Source organism: Ruditapes philippinarum, unplaced genomic scaffold (assembly GCF_026571515.1).
Source record: "Ruditapes philippinarum isolate M1 unplaced genomic scaffold, ASM2657151v2 ctg5631_1_1_1_1, whole genome shotgun sequence".
In the NCBI taxonomy this organism is placed as follows: domain Eukaryota; kingdom Metazoa; phylum Mollusca; class Bivalvia; order Venerida; family Veneridae; genus Ruditapes; species Ruditapes philippinarum.
Genome location: NW_026863950.1, coordinates 61,587 through 88,147, shown reverse-complemented (window position 1 = coordinate 88,147; position 26,561 = coordinate 61,587). Strand labels below are relative to the sequence as shown.

At 33.9% G+C, this 26,561-nt stretch overlaps 1 protein-coding gene across 1 annotated transcript in view; it reads left to right on the top strand.

Moving 5' to 3' along the window:
* The window catches only part of LOC132723913 (uncharacterized), a 34,848-nt gene that overhangs the window by 5,071 nt on the left and 3,216 nt on the right, over positions 1–26,561 (top strand). The window contains exons 2-9 of the mRNA XM_060708721.1: positions 2,893–3,529; positions 4,762–5,037; positions 5,636–5,911; positions 7,112–7,677; positions 7,918–8,088; positions 10,816–10,932; positions 11,616–11,655; positions 13,834–13,951. Coding sequence (XP_060564704.1) covers positions 2,893–3,529; positions 4,762–5,037; positions 5,636–5,911; positions 7,112–7,677; positions 7,918–8,088; positions 10,816–10,932; positions 11,616–11,655; positions 13,834–13,951 — 2,201 coding nt within the window. The remainder of the gene's footprint in view (positions 1–2,892; positions 3,530–4,761; positions 5,038–5,635; positions 5,912–7,111; positions 7,678–7,917; positions 8,089–10,815; positions 10,933–11,615; positions 11,656–13,833; positions 13,952–26,561) is intronic.

Sequence of the window (26,561 nt, the reverse complement as noted above, 5' to 3'; positions counted from 1 at the left end):
CATCCTCGCACATCCTCATATTTACCTTTTTTCTTTGTAAGCATTACGTACTTTATCACGATCCGATTGTCGTATGAACATTACCAGCACGGCTCTCGGCTCGTCCCGGAAGTTTATAGGCTGCATCATATCTTATATACCTCCGTCAAAATCAAAGTTATTGGTTAGATATTGACGATGTTGTTCTACTCGATCCTGTTGGATAATGTCAATAGTTTCTATTCCGTGGATTTTTTGTTTCTACGAATATGCATTTCCAATTTTTCATGTTTAGTTCGCGTTTCGAGTTTTGGTCTTTTACAGTTTTCAATTCATTGGACGACGACAAAGTGTCATTTTTACTTTAGAGGGTGTCATTTTCCGCCTTTATTTGACTTTCCTTTAGTTTTATTTTTTTCGACCGATTTTTTTACTTTTCAAATCTTCTGAAAACATCATGAAAATTATTTATTCACATATTAATTTTATCATGGAATGAGCAGCTTTCATCACTTAAACGAAGATTTACCTGAAGACATCACAAAAAGCCATTTTTTGTAGTCATTTGGTTTACTTTTTATCTACATGAGCATTTTTCTATTTAACTCATTTTACCTTTTATAACCATAACAACTATTAGAATTTCACTCGGCGGGGATTCATTTTATTAACATTGTTTCATTTAAAAGGAACATATTGGGGCTAAAAGTGAGGTTTGGTGTACAATTAACTCCCCAGCAGTGTCTATTCTGCTGAACGTTCCAAGGCAGCGCTCCTCTGTGTTCCTGAGATTAATGTTTTGTTTGATATTTTATACTGTTATGGTGACAATTTTATGTTCCTTCTTTTTGTTTTCTCGTCTAATGTTTCTTCCATTTTGTCTTAGGTTTGTTTTATTATTTTGATTTTGCCCCTCCACTTCCCCGACCACCGAGTCCCCTTCCCCTACATCCCGTTTAAGTAAAGACCTATTAATTAATCATCTTCTTTAATTCCTTGTCTGTTTCTTTAGTTTATTATTACATATCATTTAAGTTATCGCCCGTCCGTGCTTGGCCTTTTGCCTTGTCTTGTTTTTGTTTGGGTGTACTGCTGAGCTCCTTGATGGTGGTCAATTGTTGCTGGATCGTTTGGGGTTTGCATTCATTGAACGCCACACTTCCTTGATGATCTTGTTTTTCATATTCATTTGATTTGTCTTAATTCCGATTTAATATCTAGAAGAAGTTCAATTCTACGGCATGTGTTACTCCAGATGACTTTGATGATGTCAATGTTCCATCTTCCATGTAATTGTTTTCTGTTGCGTAGCGTCTGGCTGTTGCCTAGGTACGAAGAACGCTTGGCCAGAGCTACGCGAAAAATACGAATGCCCGCTGTCATTTGTTACTTTACTCTGCGAGAGGTCGATCTCATGTGTGTGTGCGTGCGTGCGTGCATGCGTGTGTTTCGGCGGATGTGAGGATGTAGTGGATGATCGCGCCAACCTAGCCTGCCCGCGTGCTCTCTTGCTAGTCGGTCCTGGATTACATTCAACGCAATATACAGATAGAAGAAGAAAAAGCAACGTTCGCATGCACATTGATTAATTATGTATAGAGGCGCAAGTCGTTAGGCAATTTTTCTTGTGACTGGACGGATAAGTAAATGTCCGATTTCATGCTCGCCAAAGTCCAATTGTAATTCGCATATCTAAAGATTCAGTATCAATCAGTACCGATCTATTCAGCTTATTACAGTTAAGTCATGCGTGACGATCAAGCGATCAATATAGGTGTATACTGGTTAAACCAAATATGCGATGTCTACTACGTGTCCTAGCTATAACAACCAAAATATCTAAACAAAAGCAAATAATGTCAATTCAAATATCACACAAGGTATCAAATTCACAATTTCACAATTCCGAGATTTCTAGTATTTTATAACATAGGTACATTCTCACCGCTCAAATATAAAAACAATCCTCTAAAGCACAATTAGGCAATCAAATTTTACATTTTTCACAAGCAAAATTAACAACGACTTTTTATACCCGCACCGGAAACTGAACTAAACTGTGGCAATACCTGATATAAACTCCTAAAGTTCTTTAAGAATACAATTTTTTTTCTGTTGCGTTATTTTGTGCAGCGAAACGATAATTATGTTTCAATATAAACTATATAAATTCTAAACAAAACAGCAGCTTGAAAAAAAATACTTTTCCCCGTCTATTATTTACGAGTTAGCTCCAGATTGTAAATGGACGTATAATATATAAAATTTCTACCGCTTCAAACAGACAGTTGAAAGATCAGCAAAACATGCATTAGTTAAACGATAAGAACTCTTTCGAATGTAACAACGCCCTTGTTCTATGAAACTTTTGATTAGGTAAAGATTTGGAAACCTGTTTTATCTCGTTTGATTACAAACAAGATATAATGAATTGTAGTATTACCAGGTATATCCCAAGATTAAGAATAATTTACAGCATTTAATCGTCTTACAATTTTACGAAAAACAAATATCTCAGCTACATACTGTATAATTAATAAACAAAATATATATTCGTCACCATCATTTCCATACTGACGAAAAAAAAAAGAAAAAAAAAAAGAAACGGAGCACTTGGGATTTGCTAATTGTTTTTAATAGGCTTTTCTTGTTAAACATTTAAATATAATAATACTTGCAGTCGTTACCCTTGGCCTTCTTTAACGAACGCAATCTCTTGCGCTTCCAGATAGCTGAAAACGCTGCCGCTGATTGATAATTGTGTTGCGATGGCAGTTTAACAGTCATGCAACGTGCGCCAGTACTCGGATGGGAAAAAAAATCTAATCATTTCGAGTGATTACATAAAAATGGCAAATATAATAGTGCAATGTTTCTTTTTTACATCAGATTATATCTATATTCGAATTTTAGAAAAAAGAGGAGTCAACAAGAGGACAAGAGTTATATTTCAGACACCTTTCATTATTTAGTAAAGCTGTACCGTTGACTGTTAAAGCCTATATAAAAGAACACGTTAGAAAAAATGGACAATCTCTTGATTATATTCTAACAGAAAAGAAAGAACATATTCAAACATTTTACAAGAATTTATACACAAAGCTTTTTGTGGATAACGACGAAAACATCGACGAACAAATCGAGACTTGGGGAATAAAAACTCTGTGTGAAGTAGTTTTTGTTCTTAGTGAACACCCAGAGATTGATAGTGTTAAGTGTATCTCGGATCAACATCATGATCTCGAAAACTATGCAAAGAGTGCCTTTCTTGACTTTGATACTTTTCAATATAAATGGAATGGACTGACGAGCTCATTGCGGCGTCTTTTCACAGATACAGATGCTGACTTTGAGTGCACACGATTAATTCATTCCTTTGACGAATCAACGGACATTCATGTTAGCAGAGATGTTTGTGAAAGTTTAAAACGCACCGACGATGTTAACAGGCATATCCAGATTGCAACCGAAAGTGTTTCAACGTCAAATTGGAAGTCGGAAATTGGCACAGGTGACATTTCTAAATTCAAAGGCGTGCTAAATAATACAGGTATGCATATATTGTTAAATCGAGAGATGTCAAATAGCATATTCGTTGTTCATTTCATAAATAAACGTAGTGTTTATAGGCCATTTAACAACGTTAAAAGTTTTGATGCGCGGGAACTGATAACAAAGACCGTAGGCCTAAGTGTTTTTTTGCATCAAAACGACATGCCAGTGTTAAATGCCCGATGAACACCAATATTATTTCGATTCTAACATGAAAAAAACAAGGAGACCACTTACGCTTTTTTCAAGCGATTATTCCCGCTGCCGATTTTTGTATTGCGCTGCTCTATGTCGCCATCAATTTTTCAAACAATTTAAACTTACTTGCAGAATTGTCAGTCTGGATAACATTGTGTTTACATCGATGCTCGAATAATAATTCCTTCGTCATTCCCCATCCATGTCAGTTTAAAATGACGTCATTCTGGCGCCCTTATGAGATATAAACATCGGACGACGTCATCACGTTGCTTGTATACATTGCTGTATTTTTTCTTATAATTATAAATTTATCAACTGATATGGATAAAATCTGTAGCGTATGTTAGATGACAATTTAGCACCATATGGAAACAATACAACAAAAACGGAAAATATAAATAATTAGTGCTCGCCAATATTTTTAAGCCAATCACCGACGAGGATTTTTCAAATTTTCAGGTTACAAATCTTAATAGAACAGATTTTATATAAACTGGACGTTTTATATTATAAAACGCAAGTGGGCGGAGCACTAAGCCGGTTAGAGTGCATATTGGGTGTTCTTCGTAAATAAGAAAGCTACAGTCGCTTCGCAAGCTCCGCTCCTTTTTAGCTTTCTTATTTACGAAGAACACCCAATATGCACTCTAACCTATACATAAAATACATTGTTGGCCTAAAAGCGTTTACTATCGCTGTTATCGGTGGTAAAAAAACAGCCGCATAAACGTAGTTCCGTACCAACTTTTAAAGGCAGCGTTTTTTTCCTTCTTTGTGTAGATTTGCAAAATCACGAAGCATGTTAAAATTGAATATTGATATATTTAGCCATGCATGAGATGTCTTGATTCAATTATATCATTCATGTTTACCTTAATAAACATCAATGTATGTTAACTTTTTTTATACATGTACATATATTGAGCATACGTACACTATAGTAAGCGTACACCGTCTATTCGATTCTGTTTAAATTCTTCACTAACCATTTAGTCCTTTAACATTACATTCAATTATTTATCATTACAGACAAAGAGAATCACACGGTACAGTTTGTAATACAGTTATCTAGCAGGGTTGTTCACACAGGCGAATCAGTTACACTCGTTTGCGAACTGAACAAAGATGATTGCCAAGTAGTTTGGTCGAAAGACGGTGAAATCCTCACGGACAAAAAATCAGTCAATATATTAGCGGAAAAAGGCAGACATTTCCTGATTGTTCCATGCACGAAAATTGAAGATAGCGGAATATATATTTGTAAATACAATGATTTGTTTTCATCAGCTTCTGTTTTAGTCGAAGGTAAGTCAGTAAAATTGAAAGAAAAATCTAACTATTTTTGATAACATGGACTTTAACATGATATGTAATAATAAACGAGAGGATGGTCAGAAATATCCTGATTTTTTTGTTCTTTTACGAGAACCATTTAATATTTTCCTTTTGAAAATTATTTGGATTCTTATTCAAATTAAACTCCAAACACATCTACACACTTATGACATCTTTATAGCAACTTTTATATTCTTACTCTTAACCATGACGCAGGCCAATGTTTTGGTACAGATTAAAGCAGATTACAAACTGACTGACACCATAATAAAGCATATTGTGAGAGAGAGAGAGCAGCGTTTATTTCTCAAGGAGGTTGAGAAAATAAAACAGAATTAAATTCAATAAATCATATTTTCGCAAGTATTTCCGCACTCAAAAGTCCACTTTTTGTAATTCGCAAAATATTTGTGACGCATAAATATCCACTTATACAGTGTTGAAACTGACAACCACAACAATACTTGTTTAAATCAATGTACTGTATAAAATTAATCAGAAATAAATGATATTTTAACAATGTATACCATACAAAATCAAATTGAAATACATTTTTTATTTCAAACAGAAGAAGAGTTGCACATATGCACACCTTTACATACAGATTGTGATGGGGATATCAACGAATATATGAAAGTTTCTCTTAGATGCACAATAAACATATGTGGGAAGATACCAAGATGGTTCCATAACAACCAAGAAATCAAAAATGATGGAAAAGTATCTATTGTGTCAGAATGTCATACATATAAGCTTATCATACACCATGTTGAGTCTGCTGACGAGGGAGAGTATATGGTTGTATTTGATAGAGTGACATCAAAAACATCAATTACTGTAAAAGGTATCCGGAGACCATGAGCGCAACATATCTTGACGTAACGTCATAAAAATGCGGGAATGATAAGTAGCAATGCTTTTCTGGGACGAAACACAATACATTTATAATAAAGCAACTGTCCGGACATTTAATATTATTTGTACAATGTGGTAATTCAATATTTGAAAGGAGTTCTATAAAAGAAGACCACATGTATAACAAACTGGTTATCATATAAATGCTCTAGGTTACGAATATAACGAATGGATTCGCTATCAAGGGTCAAGTCGGATGGACCATTTATATGTACTCAGTAGAATGCATATATGTACACATATTGCAATAACTCTAGATAAGTTGCCTTGAAAAACATGTACAATGTACTAATACTACTTGCATTACGCACTACTCATTATTACCGCGTTATCTTATAATGCATATTTTCTTGCACATCACACGTTAATCATATTTCGAACAGCAATAACGAAAACTAGTATTTTCATTTAACACCCTTTTCTTACAGAAGCGTATCAATTTTCAATTTCATTCATACCGGCAAAATTACGTCATCTTAAGACCGCAATTTATTCATTAAAGGCGCGAGGATATGATGTCATTTTAAGCACGCGGCTTGTCTAAAACGGGGGCTGTAAGCATCGGAGTAAACAGTAGATAAGTTTGTCTGATATGCAAGAAAACGTTGTTACTTAACGTTTAAGCATTATTTCATGACGTTACAAGTCTGTTTATTGATATTAATTAAACTATTTCGGCTGATGATATGCACATGCTACCGAAAATAAAATAGGTTGTTGTCAAAAAGTCATTTTTTTCTTCAAAATAACTCTGTACAAGGCACATTTATTTTGTTTTATCTAAAACAAATTTGTTTTTATACAGTGAAAGTTAGGAGAACAAGAAACACTGATTTAGTTAAACCAGTACAGCGCTCAAATTAATATTGTACAGCGCTGAACATTTTAGAAACGTTATAAATACATCATCAAAAGATGGGATTTTTTATGATAAAGATTTTTTGCATAATTATTTTGAACATAGTCTATCTTTGATATTGTGTAACATAACTTCACTATTTTTACTATAAATCCTACAAAAGAAACAAAAAACTAATATATCATGGACCAGCATTTTTTATATCTGTAGTGTAGACAGAACTAAATTACAACCAATAATACATGTATAAACATGATTCTATCAAAACAGGACATATGGACCATATAGTTAAGCAGCAGATGAAGGAAGAAATGCACAACAATTGGATACGAGGAGTACTGGCTCTCAAACCCCTGCAGTTAGGACTAGAGTTGCCTGCAGAAAAAGCTGTAAATAGTCATCATAAACATATTTTAAAGGCTTTACCTAAAACTGTGTCAAAACAAGTATGTTTAGAATGTAATAGCGAAAATCTCCTTCCTTTGCACTCAAAAAAGCAATGTCCAAGAACCCAGAACAAGCATAGGTGTATATGCTCCAGCCATCCACACAGCAGACGAGTTTGTCCAAGTAATGAGCTATGTAGTGAGATTTATGACCTGATAGTTCGTGACCATCGCTTTGAGGATCCAGCCTTGACAAACACAAGCATGGACAAGTGGAAAACTGATTCCTGGAGTATAGCAGCTTGCTACATAAGTAATACAGCTTTCATCCATACATCAGAGTACAAACGTAAGCAATCAGCAAAAGACCTGGATTGTGCAGAGCTGCTTTGTTTGTTCGTCAACAATAAAGCATACCTCCCAAACACAAATTATGGCGTTTTTGATATGGTGAAAATTACATTACTTCAATCTTAATTCTTAGCATTTTAACCGCGGTTTATATAACATGTTCAAAATTATTATTTTTTTAAATTTTCTAGTAAACTTTTAGTAATCAGATATCTCAGCAATTTGCATTTAGTCTAAATTTCATTGAATCATTCTCAAAGAGAGCATATTGAAAATTATGATCGGCAAAAATATATTCGATTTTTTTATGTTTTATACATTTTCTTTTCTTAATTTTAGGCAAGGAGACACAGAAACGAATTGCTACATAGCGCGAGCTACGAGATATCCGATGACAAGTTACGTGAATACTTAAGTGATTTTAGAGATGTTTTGGAGGTCAGAAATAATTCAAATGAAAAGGTTTTTAAACACGCTGAAGTAGAAAAATCTTTGAAAGCCCTCGATGATGTAAGTTTTTTTGTGATAAAATATTTATGTTTCAAGTCCAAGTCAACAATGAAAAAATCTAATGCTTCAAAAATTCTATCTATTTAATGAATATATGCATAGTGTTTCTTCTTTAATAAATGAATTGCGTTATTAGGATGACGTCATTTTGCTGTGTAAATTCATACGCTGCTATAAGAATAAAATGTTAAATGAGAATTGTTACTGCAGTGAACAGTTCCCCGCGAGCTAGATATTTCGCTCTGCACCGGCAGCCGGTGTAAGATTGTTACAATATTAGTATATAGTGTAATTGGAATGGACTTGAATTAATTTCTGACTTTTGATTTTGATTAATGTTTTCGGCTATCACAAACATGTTTTGTGATCATTCAATGAGCCGTATGCCTGCGGGAAATCTTTATGTGCCAAACTGTGTGCGTTAATAGATAAATGTTTAAATGACAATCATCATCCATTTATGATTGATATATGTTTGTGTTTGAAATTATTTTTGTCCAATAAGATTGAAGTATGTAAAATAATAGTAACACAATAATTGTAGTAAATCAGTATTATAATTCCTAAGAAACTTTTTAAAAGTTGATATCCTTTTGCGCTCGTTCTATGCACAGGCGAAAGTGTTGTAAAGAGGCGTGATTACACACGTATAAAAATGGAGATGATAAAAGGTCGAACATTAAAAATCCGCCTAGACCCCTCCCATTACCCCCCCCCCCCAAAAAAAAAAAAAGAAAAAAAAAAGAAATAAAAAAAAAAGATGATAACTTTCCGAATACATTGGGAATCGTTTTTAATCAATAAATTAATAAACAGAACACATATGACAGACAGCTATGAAATTGACTTATACAGTATGATGCAATATATATTTGGGCAAAATGGCGGAGCTTCATAGCATTGTCAACAAATATCGGAATAGGAACTGGGTTTTCTATGTTTTGTAGAATTATATAGATGTGTGACTTTTCTAACATCATATACTGCTATTCAGAAAAAAATGTTAAGAAAACATGGGGCGAAAAGGTAAAGAATTAATGCCGGAATAAAAATGAAAGCTCAAAAATTGTTTGAAGAAGATAAAACAATTCGTATCAAATACGTTAAATGTGCCCAGATCGACGTTGGAAGTTAACAGAATCAAATCGAGCAGAGTGATTCTACAGAAAATAGTTCAAGAAGTTGTATTAAATCAACAGTTATAGCAGTGGAGTATAGGTGGTTACAAAGGTTAGTAAAAAGTAAAAGGACAGACAGTTTACAAGATCTAACAAATAATTGAAATAAAAACAGAGACAAGCCATTAGCTGCAAGTACATAACAATTTCATTTACACAAGCATGGATTTAGGCGACGAGTAGCAAGGAAGAAACTGACTTTCCGGGAGGTTAATCGCAGGAAACGGTTGTCATGGTGCCGAGAAAAGAGGAAACTTACTGTTGAAGGTCATTTGAAAAATATCATATTCTCTGATGAGTCGGAAATTGTTGTAAGGAAAGACTTTCGAATACATTCCTTGAAAAAAAGAGGGCAAGTGGTGTAGATCAGATTTGGCTGGGACTCGACGCATTTAGTCATGCAACGAACTAATGATATGGGGGTGCATTGCCTTGTACGGGGTTGAAGATTGCAATATAAATGTGGAAAAATAACTTGATCAATGGAATATCTATTTTCACAGAGAAACTAAGCTAATTTATAAACTCATTAAGTTTGAAAATAGCAGTAACTTATGAAACACGGCCTGCATTTAGCCAATGAAAGCGAATAATTCAATATCACTTGATAACAAAATGGGCGTCAAAAAACTTCAATAAGGGACGTGCAAATGGACTCGCCCAACCGCTAAGTTTGTCGGTCACTTATTCATACAACTGAAAAATACCATTGTATATGTGCGAACTCAGTACTAGTCTTGAGGATCACAGCAAAATCCATTATTTTTTGCTGCATGTCAATTTTGATTAGAGAATATTGTCTAAATAAGAGTATATTTTGTTTTCTTTCCGAAACGTGCACTTCTAAAAAAACGTGTTAAATGCTTTATTCAGGTTGATTCAAAGCGTTTTTTGGAAATGCTAATACTTGTAGCGCGCCTATAGTAAACAGTGAGAACATAAATGCTTGTTAGTTAAAGTAAGAACCGATTAATGATGATAATGTATGTACGTTTTTACTATTTCGCATTGCCGGTTTAACTGCATGTCTCCAGATTCATGCAAATTTTCTTGAAACAAAAAATGCTTTTAAGAAATGTGAACAAAAACTTATTGATACACTTCAAATGGCACTTACAGTACATGTAAATTACCAAGTAATGCTTAATAATGACTTGTCAATAAAATTGATACGTACGTTAATCGCCAATCCATTATTTTATCTTATCCTCATCATTTTTCCTCTGCCTTTTTTGTTTTCTTTTGTCTTAAACATTTCACTTACTAGTAACATAGAGTATATTTCTAACGATATTTCCAATTATTTATGAACGATTATTTTCAACCGCATTCATATATAGAAAATTATGTTTTATAATTTCACTTTGACAGAAAAAATCAAAATATATAAAGCATGTAATTAATTACAAATTTTTCAATAGAGCATATATAATATCTTAAACAGGCAAAGTCGGGTAGGTATGTAGGCCTTTATTATTTTTTTCTTCCCATTAACAACAGCTGACGTAACCATGCTTTTTAATCATTCAAGTAATTTATCTATTTACAGTTAAAGAACTGTGAAATTTATATTAACACAAAAGAGGAAATAGAAAAAATGAAGAAAGATGTTCGAGCTACAGCCCTACAAGAGGTTACAGAACTACTTGAAGCTGCTCTAAGTCAGGTATAAATGGCAATTTTCTAGAAATAATAATGTAAAGAAAATGCATTAAACGTGATAAGTTAAAAATGTAAAATGTGAAAGTTAAATAATGTAAGATTAAAGGTAATCGAAACAATATATCAAAACGCGGAGTTTCACTAGGTGAATCCTGCAGATATATATTTTGACATACAGATTTAGGCAAATTCACTAACGCAACACAGGAGCTGGTCAGTTAGTTAAATATGAACGGCTTCCAAAATTCCGAATCAATTAAATATATTGTAGTTTGAGTTTTTTTCTGATGCAAGTTTATTGTGGTCATACCAGGTGACGTTCCTGGTACGGTACACGCAGATTTTTTTATCCGATTCAGGTATGTTTTGTATAACATTGCTGTTACTCCACCGATTTTGATCAGATTAGGCGCAGGGTACCCAAAATGTCACGTGGTATTACAACATTAAATTTGGCCATTATAAGATTACAAAAGTATCCCAAAATTAAAGATCAATAGCGTTTTACATTTGTACTGATACCACTTTACCACTTAAATTCAAGTCAAAGATTTGAAAATTTTGTCATAATATGAAATTATGAACAAAACTCATGTATTGAAAATATATTGTTACTTTTTTTTATTGTTTTCTTTATTTGCTATTATTTCATGATAAACACGTAATACTTTTACCTATTTTCTGAAGAAAGATGAAGAGTTCCGACAAGCACATGAAGAATTAAAAGGTTTGTATTCTTTTACATGTTTTGCTTTACACACTGTTTTTCTTTTATTCATTTCTTTCCAAAAAGCAAACTGGTACGATAAAAATAGTCACATTGAAATGAATTTATTAAAATTTAGATTTCGAAAAGATACTTTAAGATATTCATAAACTAATATTCAAAGTGTGAAATTATTATTTTTACATTATTGTATAAACTAAGTTAGAATCATAACTTGACACTTGTGAATGTCGGATTTTGTCATTTACTGTTCAACAAATGCAAAAGTGAATCTCGATAATTTGTATTGTCACGTGCATTCCGAACAAGTAGAAAGAAGGAATGCACGTGTTGCTGTCACTTGGTGCATGACTGTCTAAACTTGAATTTTTAATTACGATTTTTTAGCTGTCTTTCCTTCACGCTTTATAAAGTAACACATTTGTCAATTTCAGCAAGTTTGTGTTATTTTTACGAAAGCCAAATGCTTCGTATAAATACAAATATATTTTTTCTACAATGCCCTTGATTCTGACAAATTTCGTAACTGCGATCAAAAAAATGAAATTGAAGAGGGTTATTGCATTTACCTAGAAAAAATAATTCTTGTTTATTTTGTTCATACTTTTTATTATATAATAGCACTCAAAAATTGTAGCTGGGTTAATTAAAATAGAAAACGCAACGTATATAGATTTTTGTAGATAAAAATACAAAAGGCACGTCTTAATGCTAAAAGATGTTGCTATTGATTAGGACAAGTAATTCAGTTTTGTGCTGAAGAAATCAAGGAAAACCTTCCAATGAAAATTAACTTTGAAATTCTTGAGGTACAATAATACGTAAAAAAATGATTTAAGGTTATGGTCACATTGACTTTGTAGTTAAAAACAATTTTTGACCAATAACTTGACAACCCATGGGCTGTTGGCTCTCAAACTTCTGAGGTCGTTTGGTCTAATAAAATGGTTTTGGGGATCATATTGACCTTGTAGGTAAAAACGGTTTCCGATCAATTAGTTAACAACGAACTTGCTGTTGGCCCTCAATCTTCGAAGGTGAAATGGTCTTGACAAGTAGATGACTTCTAATGATTTAAGTGTCAAAGGTCAGGTTATATTGACCTTGTAGATAAAAACGGTTTTCCATGGCAACCCATGGACAACTTGGCCCTGTAAATGCATAGGTACATTAGTCTTTGCAAGTAGATGACCCATATTCATTTTGGGGTCAATGGATCAAAGATCAAGGTCATCTTGACCTTGTAGGTAAAAATGTTTGACAACCCATAGGCCCTTGGCCCTCCAGGCCACTAGATCTCGATGGATTTTTGGGTCATGGGGTTAAAGGTCAAGGTCACATTGACTTTGGTGATAAAGGCAGTTTCCTTTCAATAACTTGACAACTCATGACCTGTTGGCCCTCAAACGTCGTAAGTGGATTGGTCTTTCCAATAAGATAACATCTTTGACCTTCAAACTTTACAGGTGCGTTGCTTTTGGTCAGAAGATGACCTCAATGGATTGAAGTTGCATTGGTTGATATTTTTTTATTTAACTAAAATGCTTTTAGTATACACATTTTAAGGTCTAATGTAATATAACAATTTTGCGGTCATTAAAGAGGCCTACATGATTCATAAAATTTTATTTATCATTTTGTAAGATTTGTGATAACTTTGTCATAAGTTTGCTGCAAACAAACTTTACAATCTCAATTACCTAGTGACTTGTCATGACCAGTAGATGACTTCTGTTGATTTTTTGTTATGGTCAATAGGTCAAAGGTCAGTCACAATCACCTGACCACATGACTAATTGGTTGCCGATAGGGGCAAACATGTTTCACAAACATATTATGTTTGTTTTTCATTTGCCAATAATATGAAACGATTTATCTAAAAACTAACATATTTTATCTTTTGGAAAGCTGAATGCCGCTTTGATGCTGTTGCCTCGCTTGCTGTACCTACGTAACGAATGTTTTATTCATGTTTGATATTTCACATGCAAGCATATGGGTTGTATTTGTACGTTTTCAATAAATTATTTCATTCACTGATGCTAAATAATATTTACACCTTCTTCATACTTTTCTTATTACTTATTTTGACACTTCTTCACGGAGCAATTACTTTTAAAGATTACATCAGTTCACAAAGCATCTTTTCTTATTCATATATTTGTTTCTTTTATGCAGATGTCGAGTCTGAGACGGGAATAAAAACATGTGAAACGCATGATGGTACTGAGTGCACGTGGTATTGCACAGACCATAATATTTTTTTTTGCAAGTCATGTATGGAAAAAAATCACAGGTAATAGATTTTTTTATTATTTTCGGACTTGTTAAAGATGTTTGCGTTTACTTACAATCTGAAAATCGTTTTCTTTTGTAATTTCATTTGCAGATGTAAGCGTTTACAAGGAAATAATTTATACTTTTGATTATACAATGAACAAATGAACATTTCTTATAGTGCAATATGCTATTGTTTAATTACATTTTAGATTCTTGTAAAAGTACTCTTGTAAATATGAGATGCGCATTACTTATTGTATTGGAAACAATCTTTATCACAGTATCTGCATTTTTCACTTTTACATGTGTTTTCCCCGTATGTTTATTGCCTTACTGTTGTTAACTAGCATCTGCATTTACGCTTGGTAAAAGACGTTTGTCAAAGAAACTTAAAGGCACATCATACCTCAGAAACAAATAATGTTTTCGTTCTTTAAAATGTCAAACATTAGGGTGTTTTAACGTTTAAATGAAGATTCTAGAGCACTTTAGATGCTTACCAACAGACAGAAGCACTGAATGTGAAAGTATTTGTCATTAAAGCGGTAGAATGTAGACAAAGTAGTATAATGACTTCCATACAAAATACTTATTCAGTAATTGCTAAAAAGCGACTGACGCAAATGATGGTTCAGACAATTAGCCAATAAGTAAGTGTTTGGAAAATATGACAAAACACCAAAATCTATAAAATACTTTTGATGAATTGAAATAAAAGCATTTTTGAGGCCCAATGGGCCTTTAAATGGCAAGGAATGAAAATTCCAATATCAAAAGAGAACATTTAGTTTATATTTGAATTTCCAAACCTATCAAATGAAATCATGAACACTGTGCTCAAAACGAAATCGGAAATTCACTTAACGCAGTTTTAATAAAAGCATAATTTAAATTGCCTAAACAGAAAATATTATGTGTGCCAATAACAAAACTATCAAAGAACAAAAAACCGTTGCGTGGTTTCTAATGGAAAGAGAACTTATATGGTGATAGTCACACAATGAAATTATGAAATATAATTTTCACTGTAGCCGGACTGTTTCTGAATGCGGAGGGAAGCAATTTATCTTTAACAAGAATTCAAATTTACCAACGACCCCACCCTAAATGATGTTTTACATGAAGCACAAACTTGTGCTATTTCACAAGATTGACGAATGGACCTGGTCTTTCAATGCTCAATGCTAGGACTGCACATGCAACAATAAATTCATGAAAAAATAGAATGATTGTCAGATTGTTAGTAAACTGTGAAAGAAGAGCGAAATAGTCCAAGCATGGTAGGAAGCTGAGACTTGAAATGTCTTCTAGTCATTGTTTAAATGTTAATAGTGAAAGAAAAATATAAAGGATAAAATAGTTAAAAACATCGGGAGCAAGACTAGTACTGTAATCTTACTATTATCCATTTAAACTGACTTAAGTTTGACAGGGTGGTAATGTAGCTAGGGAGTTTATTCTAGAGTATAATGTTATAAAAAAAGAAAGGGTACTTATGGTAGTTGGAGTAAACCTGTATTTGGCGCAGGGATAAGGGGCGCATTTATTGAAATATCTTATAAAACAGGATGAGTCTACAGTCGAGTATGTCTTGTGAAAGAGATCGCCAGTCCATTTAGTCCAGTTCTTCTCAATCCATCACTTTGACACTGGAGAGAGGGGAGTTGTCCCTTTTTACCTATCGTATTGTACGTCTAACAACCATCTCAACTTTTTCAATATTGGTTTCAATTTACGGAGACCAAATATTTTATGCATATTCAACCTATTGCCGGACCAGGGACTTGTATGCTAGTTCTTACATTTTCTCATTTTTGGCAATTACATGCTTTTTGATAAAGCCAAGAGATTTGTTGCATTGGAAGTTATTCTTAAATATAATGTCAACAAACAGATCTAGTTTGAGATAATTAGCAAAATAAACCGATTCCTGGACTTGGCAATTGAGCATAAAGTGGTTGTTTAATTATGGTTTGGTTTTTTAGTGATATAAATATGACTTGGTACTTTGAAGGGTTAAACTCCATGTCACACTGCTTCTCCCACAGAACCATATTGTCTAGATCATATTAAAGTGTTGGAGATTCTGGGGAGGAATTGATTGTTAGGTAGACTGCAGTGTCGTTTGCAAAAAGCTTGACTTGAGATTCAAGGACAGAAGATGGTAGCTTGTTTATATAAAGAAAGAAACAGAGGACCCCAGAACTGAAACTTGGGGCTTTCAAGAGGTAACTGGAACTTCAGATGAGCAGTCTCTATCGACAACTACTGTCTATCTACGGCCAGTTAGGAAGGAATGTATCAAGATTGGAACTTGAGGACAGAGAGCTTGTTCTTGATGGGTATCTAAGAGTTTAAGATGGTTTAGTCAAGTAGTGAGATAGGTTTGACATTTGAAAGATTGTTCAGGTTTGTTTGTCATTTGAAAGGTTGTTCAGAGGGATAAAAGTTAGTTCAATGACCTGTGTCTCACACGATCGCCGTTCCCTGAATACATGCTGAAGATCATAGAGTATGTTGTGGATAGTAAAGTGAGAGGAGGACAGTTAAGAGTCAACTATGTGTTCAAGTGTTTTACAAATGGTGCAAGAAAGGGGAATTCGGCGATAGTTTGATGGATTACTGGTATCACCTTTTAATAGACAGTGCATACATTTGCACTTGTGCAGTCATAGAGAATAATACCGGAATTTTGGAATGTCAACAATCTCTTCCCTCAGCTCCTTCAGGACAGTTAGTCTTATGTTGTCAGAGCCGACAGCTTTGCTAGCATTGATGTCGGAGCTTTAGTACACCTGCCTTACTTATGAAGAATTCACTCATTTATGTGTAATGACAATGCTTTCTGGTGTCCATGAGTGTCAGGTTTTGTATGCATGTAACTGTGAGAGTGTTATAATTGGTGAGAAAAGTGACTGAAATTGTTTGTTAAGAAGGTTTACTTTTCCAGTGTTATTACTTAAGTTTTGATCTTTTAATTGGGATACGCCTTGTGAATCTTGTTAGAGTTTATTATTAGAATGTAAAATATTTGTACAGACTTTTCTTTTTGTTTTAGTTAGTTTAGTCTTGTAATTTTGTTGTGATTAATTCAACAGAGGGATCACTTTGTTTCCACATTTTTATACTTCACAACAGCAGGTGTCAAGTGCTGTGTGGCAGCTGTAAAAAGTTTCCCCGTTCTTCACCTCAGTGTTGTTATATTTTTATGGTCCTTCGGGATCATTGATGCCAGCACTATTAAGTGTTGACAATTGAGAACCGCTCAAGCCAATGCTAGTGGGCGTGAATGATGTTGCACTTATTCATTATCACTTATGTACAGACGCAATCAAACCGAGTCTGCAATTCTCTTGTACTTTTTTGTGATTAATGCTTCCGAGGGATCACTTTGTTTCTAAATTATGTTTTCATCATCATCTACAAGATTCAGAATGTTTATGGCCCCCGCCATATAATGGCCGGGGCATATAGTGTTACCCTGTTCCGTCATTTCGTCCTTCCGTCATTCTGTCATTCCTTCATCATCAGTTTCCGTTCATTATTTTAGTAACGGTTGCACACATTCATTACAAATTTGCATAATTATGGATATGTCATGAGAAAATACAGGTCAAGTTCGAATTTGGTCATGGTTTGATGATTTTTGGCAGAGTTATGTCCCTTTTACTTTGAAAATAATATGAAATGTTCAGTTTCCGTTCATTATCTCCCCAACGGTACAACACATTCAACTCAAACTTGACATATGGATATGACATGAGAAAATACAGATTAAGTTTGAATTTGGTCATGGTTTGATGATTTTTGGCAGAGTGATTCCCCTTTTACTTTGAAAAAAATATGAAATTTTCAGTGTCCGTTCATTATCTCCCCAACGGTACAACACATTCAACTCAAACTTGACATATGGATACGTCAAAGGAATGCGCAGGTCAAGTTCAAATTTGGTCATGGTTTAATAATTTTTGGCAGAGTTATGCCCCTTTCACTTTGAAAATAATATTAAATGTTCAGTTTCCGTTCATTATCTCCCCAACAGTATTACAAATTCAACTCAAATTAGACATATGGATGTGTCAATGGAATGAGCAAGCCAAGTTCGAATTCGGTCGTGGTTCAATGGTTTTTGGCAGAATGATGCCCCTTTCACTTTGAAAATAATATGAAATTTACAGTTTCTGTTCATTATCTCCCCAACAGTGTTACATATTCAACTCAAATTTGACATATGGATAGCGCAGGTCAAGTTGGAATTTGGTCATGGTTCGTTGATTTTTTGGCAGAGTTATGTCCCCTTCACTTTGAAAATAATATGAAACTTTCAGTGTCTGTTCATTATCTCCTCTAGGGTATTACACATTCAACTCAAATTTGACATATGGATACATCAAAGAAATGCGCAGGTCAAGTTTGAGTTTTATCATGGCTTGATGATTTTTGGCAGAGTTATGCCCCTTTAACTTTGGATAAAAGGAAATTTTCAGTTCCTATTCATTATTTTCCCAACAATTGTACATATTCAACTCAAATTAAAGATATGATAAGAATGCATTGGTCAATTTTGAATTTGGTCATGGTTTGATGATAGCTGACAGAGTTATCCCTCTTGAACTTTGAAAAAAATCAGAAATTTTAAGTTTCCGTTCATTGTCTCCCCAATGGGCTCAAATTTAACATATAGATACATCTTAGGAATAAGCAGTTTAGGTTTGATTTTTTTTCGTGGTTTAATGATTTTTGACAAACTTATCTTTCCTGAATTTTGGAAATTTTGGAAACTTTCAGTTTAAGCACTCATACTTTTGTGGAAATGTATGTAGCCATTATTTTGGCTACAAATATGCAATATGCAATTTACAAAAGTTTAAGACTGAATAATTTCAGTGCCTTGAACATTGTATAAAAATGGTTTGTGTTAACATTGAAAAATTTTAAGGGCTTTGAACTTAAAATGAAACAAATTTGGAACTAAATATTATAACATCTGAAATTTTGTTTGCATGCGGGGGCATCCGTGGCATGATGACACATTTCTAGTTTCTAAGTAAGAGTCATATTACTGTTTAATTTAAGCTGTTACTTGAGATTTTAATTTCTTAAATTTTAGCCATTTACCATGATCGGATTTCTGTTTATTTGTTTTATTTTTGTTTTGTTTTTAATATTTTTTATAGAGCTGGTCCCTTTCATGAATAAGTTTTTTGTAATAAATTCTGATATTCGGGACAAAGATTGTTAATCTATTATTCTTTAAGTGGGTATGAATTTTGATATGCCATCCTCAAAAGTTTGAAAGATATGATTATGTACAGGTCCATGCAAAAATGTGTTGCTGTTGGTTAGATCTTGGTAGCCTGTGCTGTTCAGTCCTTGGCATTGTATGTAGAACCACATTCAGCAGTTATCAGATTTAATGGCTTGGCCTCAGACCCACAGCTTCTACAAGGATAATCAGGCCAGAGTTCCTTTCAACATCGCATGGAATAGGAGTATGAGCAGATGTGATATAGTCCTTATTCTATGAATTTAGTAGGGGTTTGGTGGCGTCGGAACCTGATTTTCAGGTTGGCTACGATAAGTCCACATGAGAAAATTTCGATGGTGACATTGCATTGATTGAGGGCAATGGATGTAAGGTTATGTTGGTTCTGATTAAATCATCTGGTGCACTAGCCATATAAAGTAATGTCGAGAGAAAAAGAAGGGATATAAAAAAAACCTGCAAAAATTGTGTTTACCTTTTTCTCCAACCGGAAATTGGAAGATGTAGTCAAGGTTGGACAGGCGGAAAAAGTTTTGACAGAAGTTACCTGTAACTATTTTATATGCGTTAATATATTCGTGGATGAACTAAAATGTCATTAAATTTCTTCATTCAATATTATGAACAGTAGTTAAAATGCAGGAACAGTCAGACACACAGTGTTAAAAGAATTTTTCATGCGAGCTACGGAAATTAGCTGCTAGCAATTTGACGCATGTGCACTTCCCACCAGCCGTTTGACCTGTGAAAACCGGACAAGTTTTTTTTCTATTAGCTCTGGTGTAGCGAAGCGGAACGTGCTGGTGATATGCACAACTAGGTATTGCACTGATAACTCCTGTGGAGTTTTATTGAAATCAAACCACCAGTTTGATCTGTAAACGCCGAACACGTTTTTTTTTATTTTGTGCAGCAAAGCGGTACATGCCGGCGATATGCACTAATAGGGTTAGTACTGATCGATCCTGTGAAGTTTGGCTGAAATCATCGAAGGCGTTTTGACCTGTGAAAGCAAGACAAATTTAATGCTGACGGACGGACAGATAGACGACGAAAGCAAGAACAATGTGTCTGCCATTTCTTTTAAGAGTCATAAAAACATTTTGGGTCTGTTACAAGATATATTTCTTGTCCATCCTTTTTCATTAATTAGGGTATGTGGGCGAATCACCAATGACATTTTATTTGCTTTGGCATGGCTTGGCATTATATCCTGTAGCAGAAATGTAAGGCTTTGACTTCTAAGTGATACCTTGTGTTCGGGTGTTGCGCATAACACACGTCGACTCATTGTTGTGAACATTTGTGAATGGTTGAATAAGTTATTGACCACAAAATATACTCTATAACAGATCAAGTTAGGATTTGACCACTAAGTGAGACGAAGACCTCGAAGGTTTTGTTGTGGGTGTTGCACATGACGTGTCGTTTCATTATTGTCAACATGTGTGCCAAGTAAATTCCAAATCCTTTGTTCTATGAAACAGTTATGGACACAAAATATAACTTACAACAGATCATCAAATCTTTGCTCTCCAAGTGTGACTTTTACATTTAAAGAAGGTGTCTGGGTGTTGTCCACGACACGTCGGCTCATTACTGTGAACATCAGTGCAAAGTATTTTCAAAATCCCTTGATGGATAAGAATGTTATGGGCCGGACACGACATATACCCTTTAACAGACCACATTTAAATTTGACCTCAAAGTGTGACTTTAATGAAGGAGGTTTGGGTTCAGATATTGCGCATGACACATCATTCTATTATTGTGAGCATTTGTAACAAGTATTTTTAAAATTTCTTTGATGGATGAGAAAGTTATGAACTGGACAAGACATTAACCCTAAAAAAATGTGGACCGTTAATCTTGACCTTTGAGGTATGGGTCCGGGATTTGCGCATGACACATCGTTTCGTCTTATTATAACAAGTTATTTTAAATTCCTTTGATAAATGACTTGGTTATGGACCGGACGTGAGAGTGTGACAGACAGACGGATGGCACTCATTTCTATAAACCCCTTTTTTCTTCGAAAAGGCGGGGTCAATAGGTGGAAATATCGACAGAAATACAGTCTGTCTGGAAAAAAATATGCTTGATAACGAGAAGCACATTGATACATGTAAATATCATTTTATATGTGTAACATTAAATTCGTAAAATTTAAAAAAATATATTTTTCAGCAAGAACAATATGACATCATGATTTGATGACGTCATGAATGAGAGTGCATGTCGTTACGCAGAAAAAGATCAGTAAAAATGATTTAGAATACAACAATGTACATAAACAGCATAAAATAAATAGTAAATTTGTTTCTTTTGCACGAAAAATCAAATTATATTACACCCGTGAATACCATATATTAGATACTTAAAAAAACAGAATTTCCCCAATATTGAAGTGCAGATATATACACAAATCAGGATTAAAGTAGGTTCACGTGTATTGAAAGAGTATTTTATTGCATTTTATTGGAAAATAAATATTACTGACAGTTTATCTAAAAATAGTGAAATTGTAGTTAAAATGCAGAATGTTTCGCCGAACAAAATCAAAAATAAATATTCAATGGGATTAAGATTAGGGCTTTGGACATGCCAATCATTAATAAATGCAATGTGATTCGCCCTGAAGAAATTCACAGTGTCCATAGCTGTATGGGTTGTGACATTTTCATGTTGAAAAAAAGACATACCGGCCCTATTTTGAAACAGTGGCATAAAATGCGATATCGACGAGAATAGTGCGAAAGCCATGTGCAATGCCTGCCCAGACCAAGACAGAACTCCCACCTCCAAAACAATTTCGTTCAAGTACACAGGAATTGGCAAAACGTTCATTTCTCCTACGCTATACTTGCACCCATATATAAGTTCGATGAATGGAAAACCTCAACTCGTCTGAGAACATAAACGCTATTTAATTGTTGTCTAAGCCAGCGTTGGCGAGTACATGCACAATTAAAACGATTTACGCGGTGACGTCCCCTCAAAACACAACCAACGTTTGGTCAACGTCCAAGTAGCCCACCATTGCACACAGTTTGGCAGATATACGGTTGTTATGTGTACCAAGGATTTGGAATCGATTGCGCAGGTAAGTTTTCCGAATGAAGCGGTCTTGGGCACGCGTCAGCACATGTGGACGTCCATTGAATGGTCGATCTTCTGTACACACTGTTGCTTAAAAACGGTGCCTAAGGTGTCGAATAGCACGAGTAGAATATCAAATATTCATAGTGGCGGTATTCATCGTCATACCAGCATAAAGCATGCCAAATGCACGTTTGCGTACATTTGCGGAATTCTTAGCACATTAAAAATAAAGAAAGAAGGCTCAGGTTGAGCTATTAGTATCAAAAGGGGATACTCCGGCGTCCGTCGTCATGCGTCAACAATCGTCTTCTTCTCTGAAACTGCTGGGCAGATTTATCTAGAATTTAGTCTGTAGCATCCTTGTGACAGTCACACTTAAATTTGCTCAATTCATTTCAATTGGCCCCTTTTAGGGGTCAACAGAGCTAAAAAAAGTAAAACCTTTAAAAATCTTCTACTACAGAACTAAAAGATGGATATTCACCAAACTTTGATTATTTAAACGTTTTATTCTATAGAATTAATTGATGGATGCTCACCAAAATTTATCTGTAGCATTCTTGGGTAGTCTCTTATCAAATTTGCTCATATTTATTTCATTGGCCCCATTTAAGGGGTCTCTAGAGCTAAAAATTTGAAAAACCTTTAGACATCTTCTCCTACAGAACTAATTGATGGATGATCACCAAACTTTGTCCGTAGCATTCTTGGATAGTCTTTTATCAAGTGTGCTCATATTCATTTCAATGGCTACTTGTAGGAGCTGCTAAAGCTAAAATAGTAATACCTTTAAATGTCTTGTTCTACAGCACTAATTGGTGGATGATCACCAAACTTTGTCTGTAGCATTCTTAGGTAGACTGTTATCAAGTGTGCTCATATTAATTTGATTGGCCCTTTTAAGGGGTCTCTAGGGCTAAAAATAGAAAAACCTTTAGACATCTTCTTCTACATAACTAATTGAACCGTCAGTCCCTCTGTCTGTCCGTTCGAGGTTAACCCAGCACGGCAAGTTGGATTTTCTTAAGTTCAAGCTGTACCAATGGCTACATAGATTAAACACTTACTATTCAATACAAAGTACATGATCTGGGCAAGTTACATATCTATGGCTTCCATACTTACCAAGTTATTGCCCACTTGAGCACTTAGAAAATGAGTAATGGTTAACCTAAACCGGCAAGTTGGAAATGCCTTAATTTCTTTCTTAACTAATGGTTTCATAATTTCCACACTTCTCATTACAAACTACATGATATTGCCAAGTTATATAACAGTGTCATCCATTTGTCCCAGTTATTTCCTTTTTTCACTTTGAAAATAGGGCTTTGTTTGGTTAACCTTTTCATGAAAGCTCTATTTATCTTAGATTTCTTCTAATTGCTTAATTTAATGAAATCCTACATATTTGGTAGGTGGTTACCTTGAATGGTTATCTTATTTTCTGTGGAATCAGTGTTCTCTAAGGTCAAGATCAATGTCACTTGTGTAAAGAATAAATTAAACATTTTAGAAGTATTTTTATGATTTCGAGCCAATGGATGTCCTCTTTCTTTGGAGGTCTTGGTAAGGGGTCATTTGGGTCAAGGTCAAGGACACTTCTGTCAAAAATAGATTTTAACATTTTTACAGGTGTTTAAACCTTAATTTGTTGACAGATGTCATTTATATTTGATAAGAACATAACATTGTGGTCTTCTCCTTTAAATAGGTGTCTATTGGGTCAAGGTCAACAGTGTTAAAAATAGATTTTCGCATATTTTTTCACACAGCCTTTATTAAATGACAGATGTATTTCATATTCAGTAGGAAGATAACTTGCATGGTATTCTTCATTTTGATTGAGGTAGGGATAAGTGGATCAAGATCGCTGATGCTATAAATAGATTTTTACAGTTTTGTCCATACAGCCTACATTTATTGACAGATGTATCTCATAATTGATAGGAAGATAACTTGCTTGGTATTCTTTCTTAAGATGTAGTTAGGGATCAGTTGGATCATGGTCAACAGTGCTAAAATAGATTTTCACACTTTTGTCTATACACCTTTATACATGATTAACAGATGAAGATGCTTTATTGAGTAAGGGGTCAGTTGAGTCAAGGTAACCAGAAAAGGTAACCTAAAAAAAATGTTTACACTTGTTTCCATACAGCATATATTTATTGACAGATTTATTATATATTTGGTTAGAAGATAACTTGTATGGTATTCTTCATTTGGATGGAGTTAGGGGTTATTGGGGTCATTGGGTCACCAGTGCTAAAATAGATTTTTACACTTATGCCCATACAGGCTTTATTTATTGGGAGATTATTTTTATATTTGGTAATATAATAACTTGCATGTTATTCTTCTTTCGAGTGATGTAGTTGTCAGTGGGGTCAAGCTCAAGTGTGCCAATAATAGATTTCTACATATTGCTTATACAGCCTTTATTTTTTGACTGATGTTTTTTTTATTATTATTTGGTAAGATTATAACATGCGTTGCCTTCTTCCTTTTGATTGGTTTATGGTTCAGTGTGGTCAAGGTCACAAGTGCTAAAATAGATTTTTACACTTTTGCCCATAAAGCCTTTATTTATTTTTTAGTGGAAAGGTTACTTGCATATAATTCTTCCTTGTGATTGAGTCGGAGCTCAGTTGGTCAAAACTAAGGATGCCAATAATAGATTTCTACAAATTTCCTTAAACAGCCTTTAATTTTTGACTGATGTTTCACATATTTGAAAGGATGATAACTGAGTTAGGGGTCAGTTGCGTCAATTTCACCAGTGCTAAAAATAAATCTGTTTACACTTTTTTAACATTTTTTTTATTTTGTTACTAATGTCTCTTATTTAAAAGGCACCTACATAAGGTTATCCTTTAAGTTTAGATGGAGTTTGGGGTCACTTGGTTCAATGTAAAGGCTTGCATTTATATATACATATACTATATTTTTCAACTTCATCACATGTCATAGCAATGACTTGCCAACTTTTATTTTTCATAATTACAAAACGTCAGTTATATAACTGTGTTTACAATTTTTTTTTGGATTTTTTCTGTCTATAACTGAGTGAATGAGTAAACATTTTTTTTTTAAAATATTGTTACTGAATTTATTGAAATTAAAGTCTATAAAATTACACTGAAATGTTTCATAAAATATACAGAAATCTTTTGGTTTTTCCTGCACAACATGTTCAGTATACAAAATGTATTTTCATTATATATAACATCTGGTGTTCACTCTGTGAAATATTTTTTGATATTACATGCAAAACATAATTTAATATCCTCTATGTAATGAAAATGCTGCAATGATTGATACACATAATGCTTTGAAGTGGAGATAGAAAGCATACCTTAGATATCACCAACAGTAACACCATAGATAAGAGCGTTGTTTTACCAGATAAGTTGCTTAAAATAATAATAAGTTGATCGACACAAATATATTAATATGCTAAACGAACATATAACAAACAAAATTCACAATTAGTAGAATAAATTTCAAAGAATTAAATAACGCTAAACTGGGTTCTAATGATTTTTTTATGGAACCTATTACAACATTTAAAGTTAAAATACATATTGATAAATTAGATGTGCATAAATCAGCTGGTGGACGGCATTTGTCCAAATATTTTACGTTACTGTTGTTATCACATAACTACATCTATTGCGTTTATAAAGGATAACAAATCTATTGATATTGGCTTATTCCCTGACTCTCTCAAACAAACTATGTTCTACCGATATCCAAAGGTGACGATAACAAAATCTAAGCAACCACTGGCCTATATATGTCTACAATTTCCAAAATATTGGAAAAACACATAGCAAATCAAGTACAATTCTTCTTTAAAAAAAACATCATTTTTAAATTTCAATCAGGGTTTAGACAGTACCATTCACAGCATTAATACAGCTATTAGAAGCATGACTTACAGATTCCGGAAAATATGTTGCAGCTGTATTTTATTCTTTAAAAAGCTTTTGATCTTGTCGACCATGAAATTTTATTGCATAAGTGAAAACTAATGTGATCCCAACACCGTCCGTTGTCGTGGGTCTCCTCTCTCTGAAACTAATGGTGGTTCCCTATTCAAAAGTTGTTTAAATTTTGCTATCTAGTGTCAAAATAGGCCTAATCCTCGGGTCATAGTTGTTTGCTTTCAAGGGGGCCCAGTTACCTACTTACTTGTCCTTTTAGGTACAGTCATGAAATTTGAAAAAAATGCACAGTTAGATATGTAAAATGAATG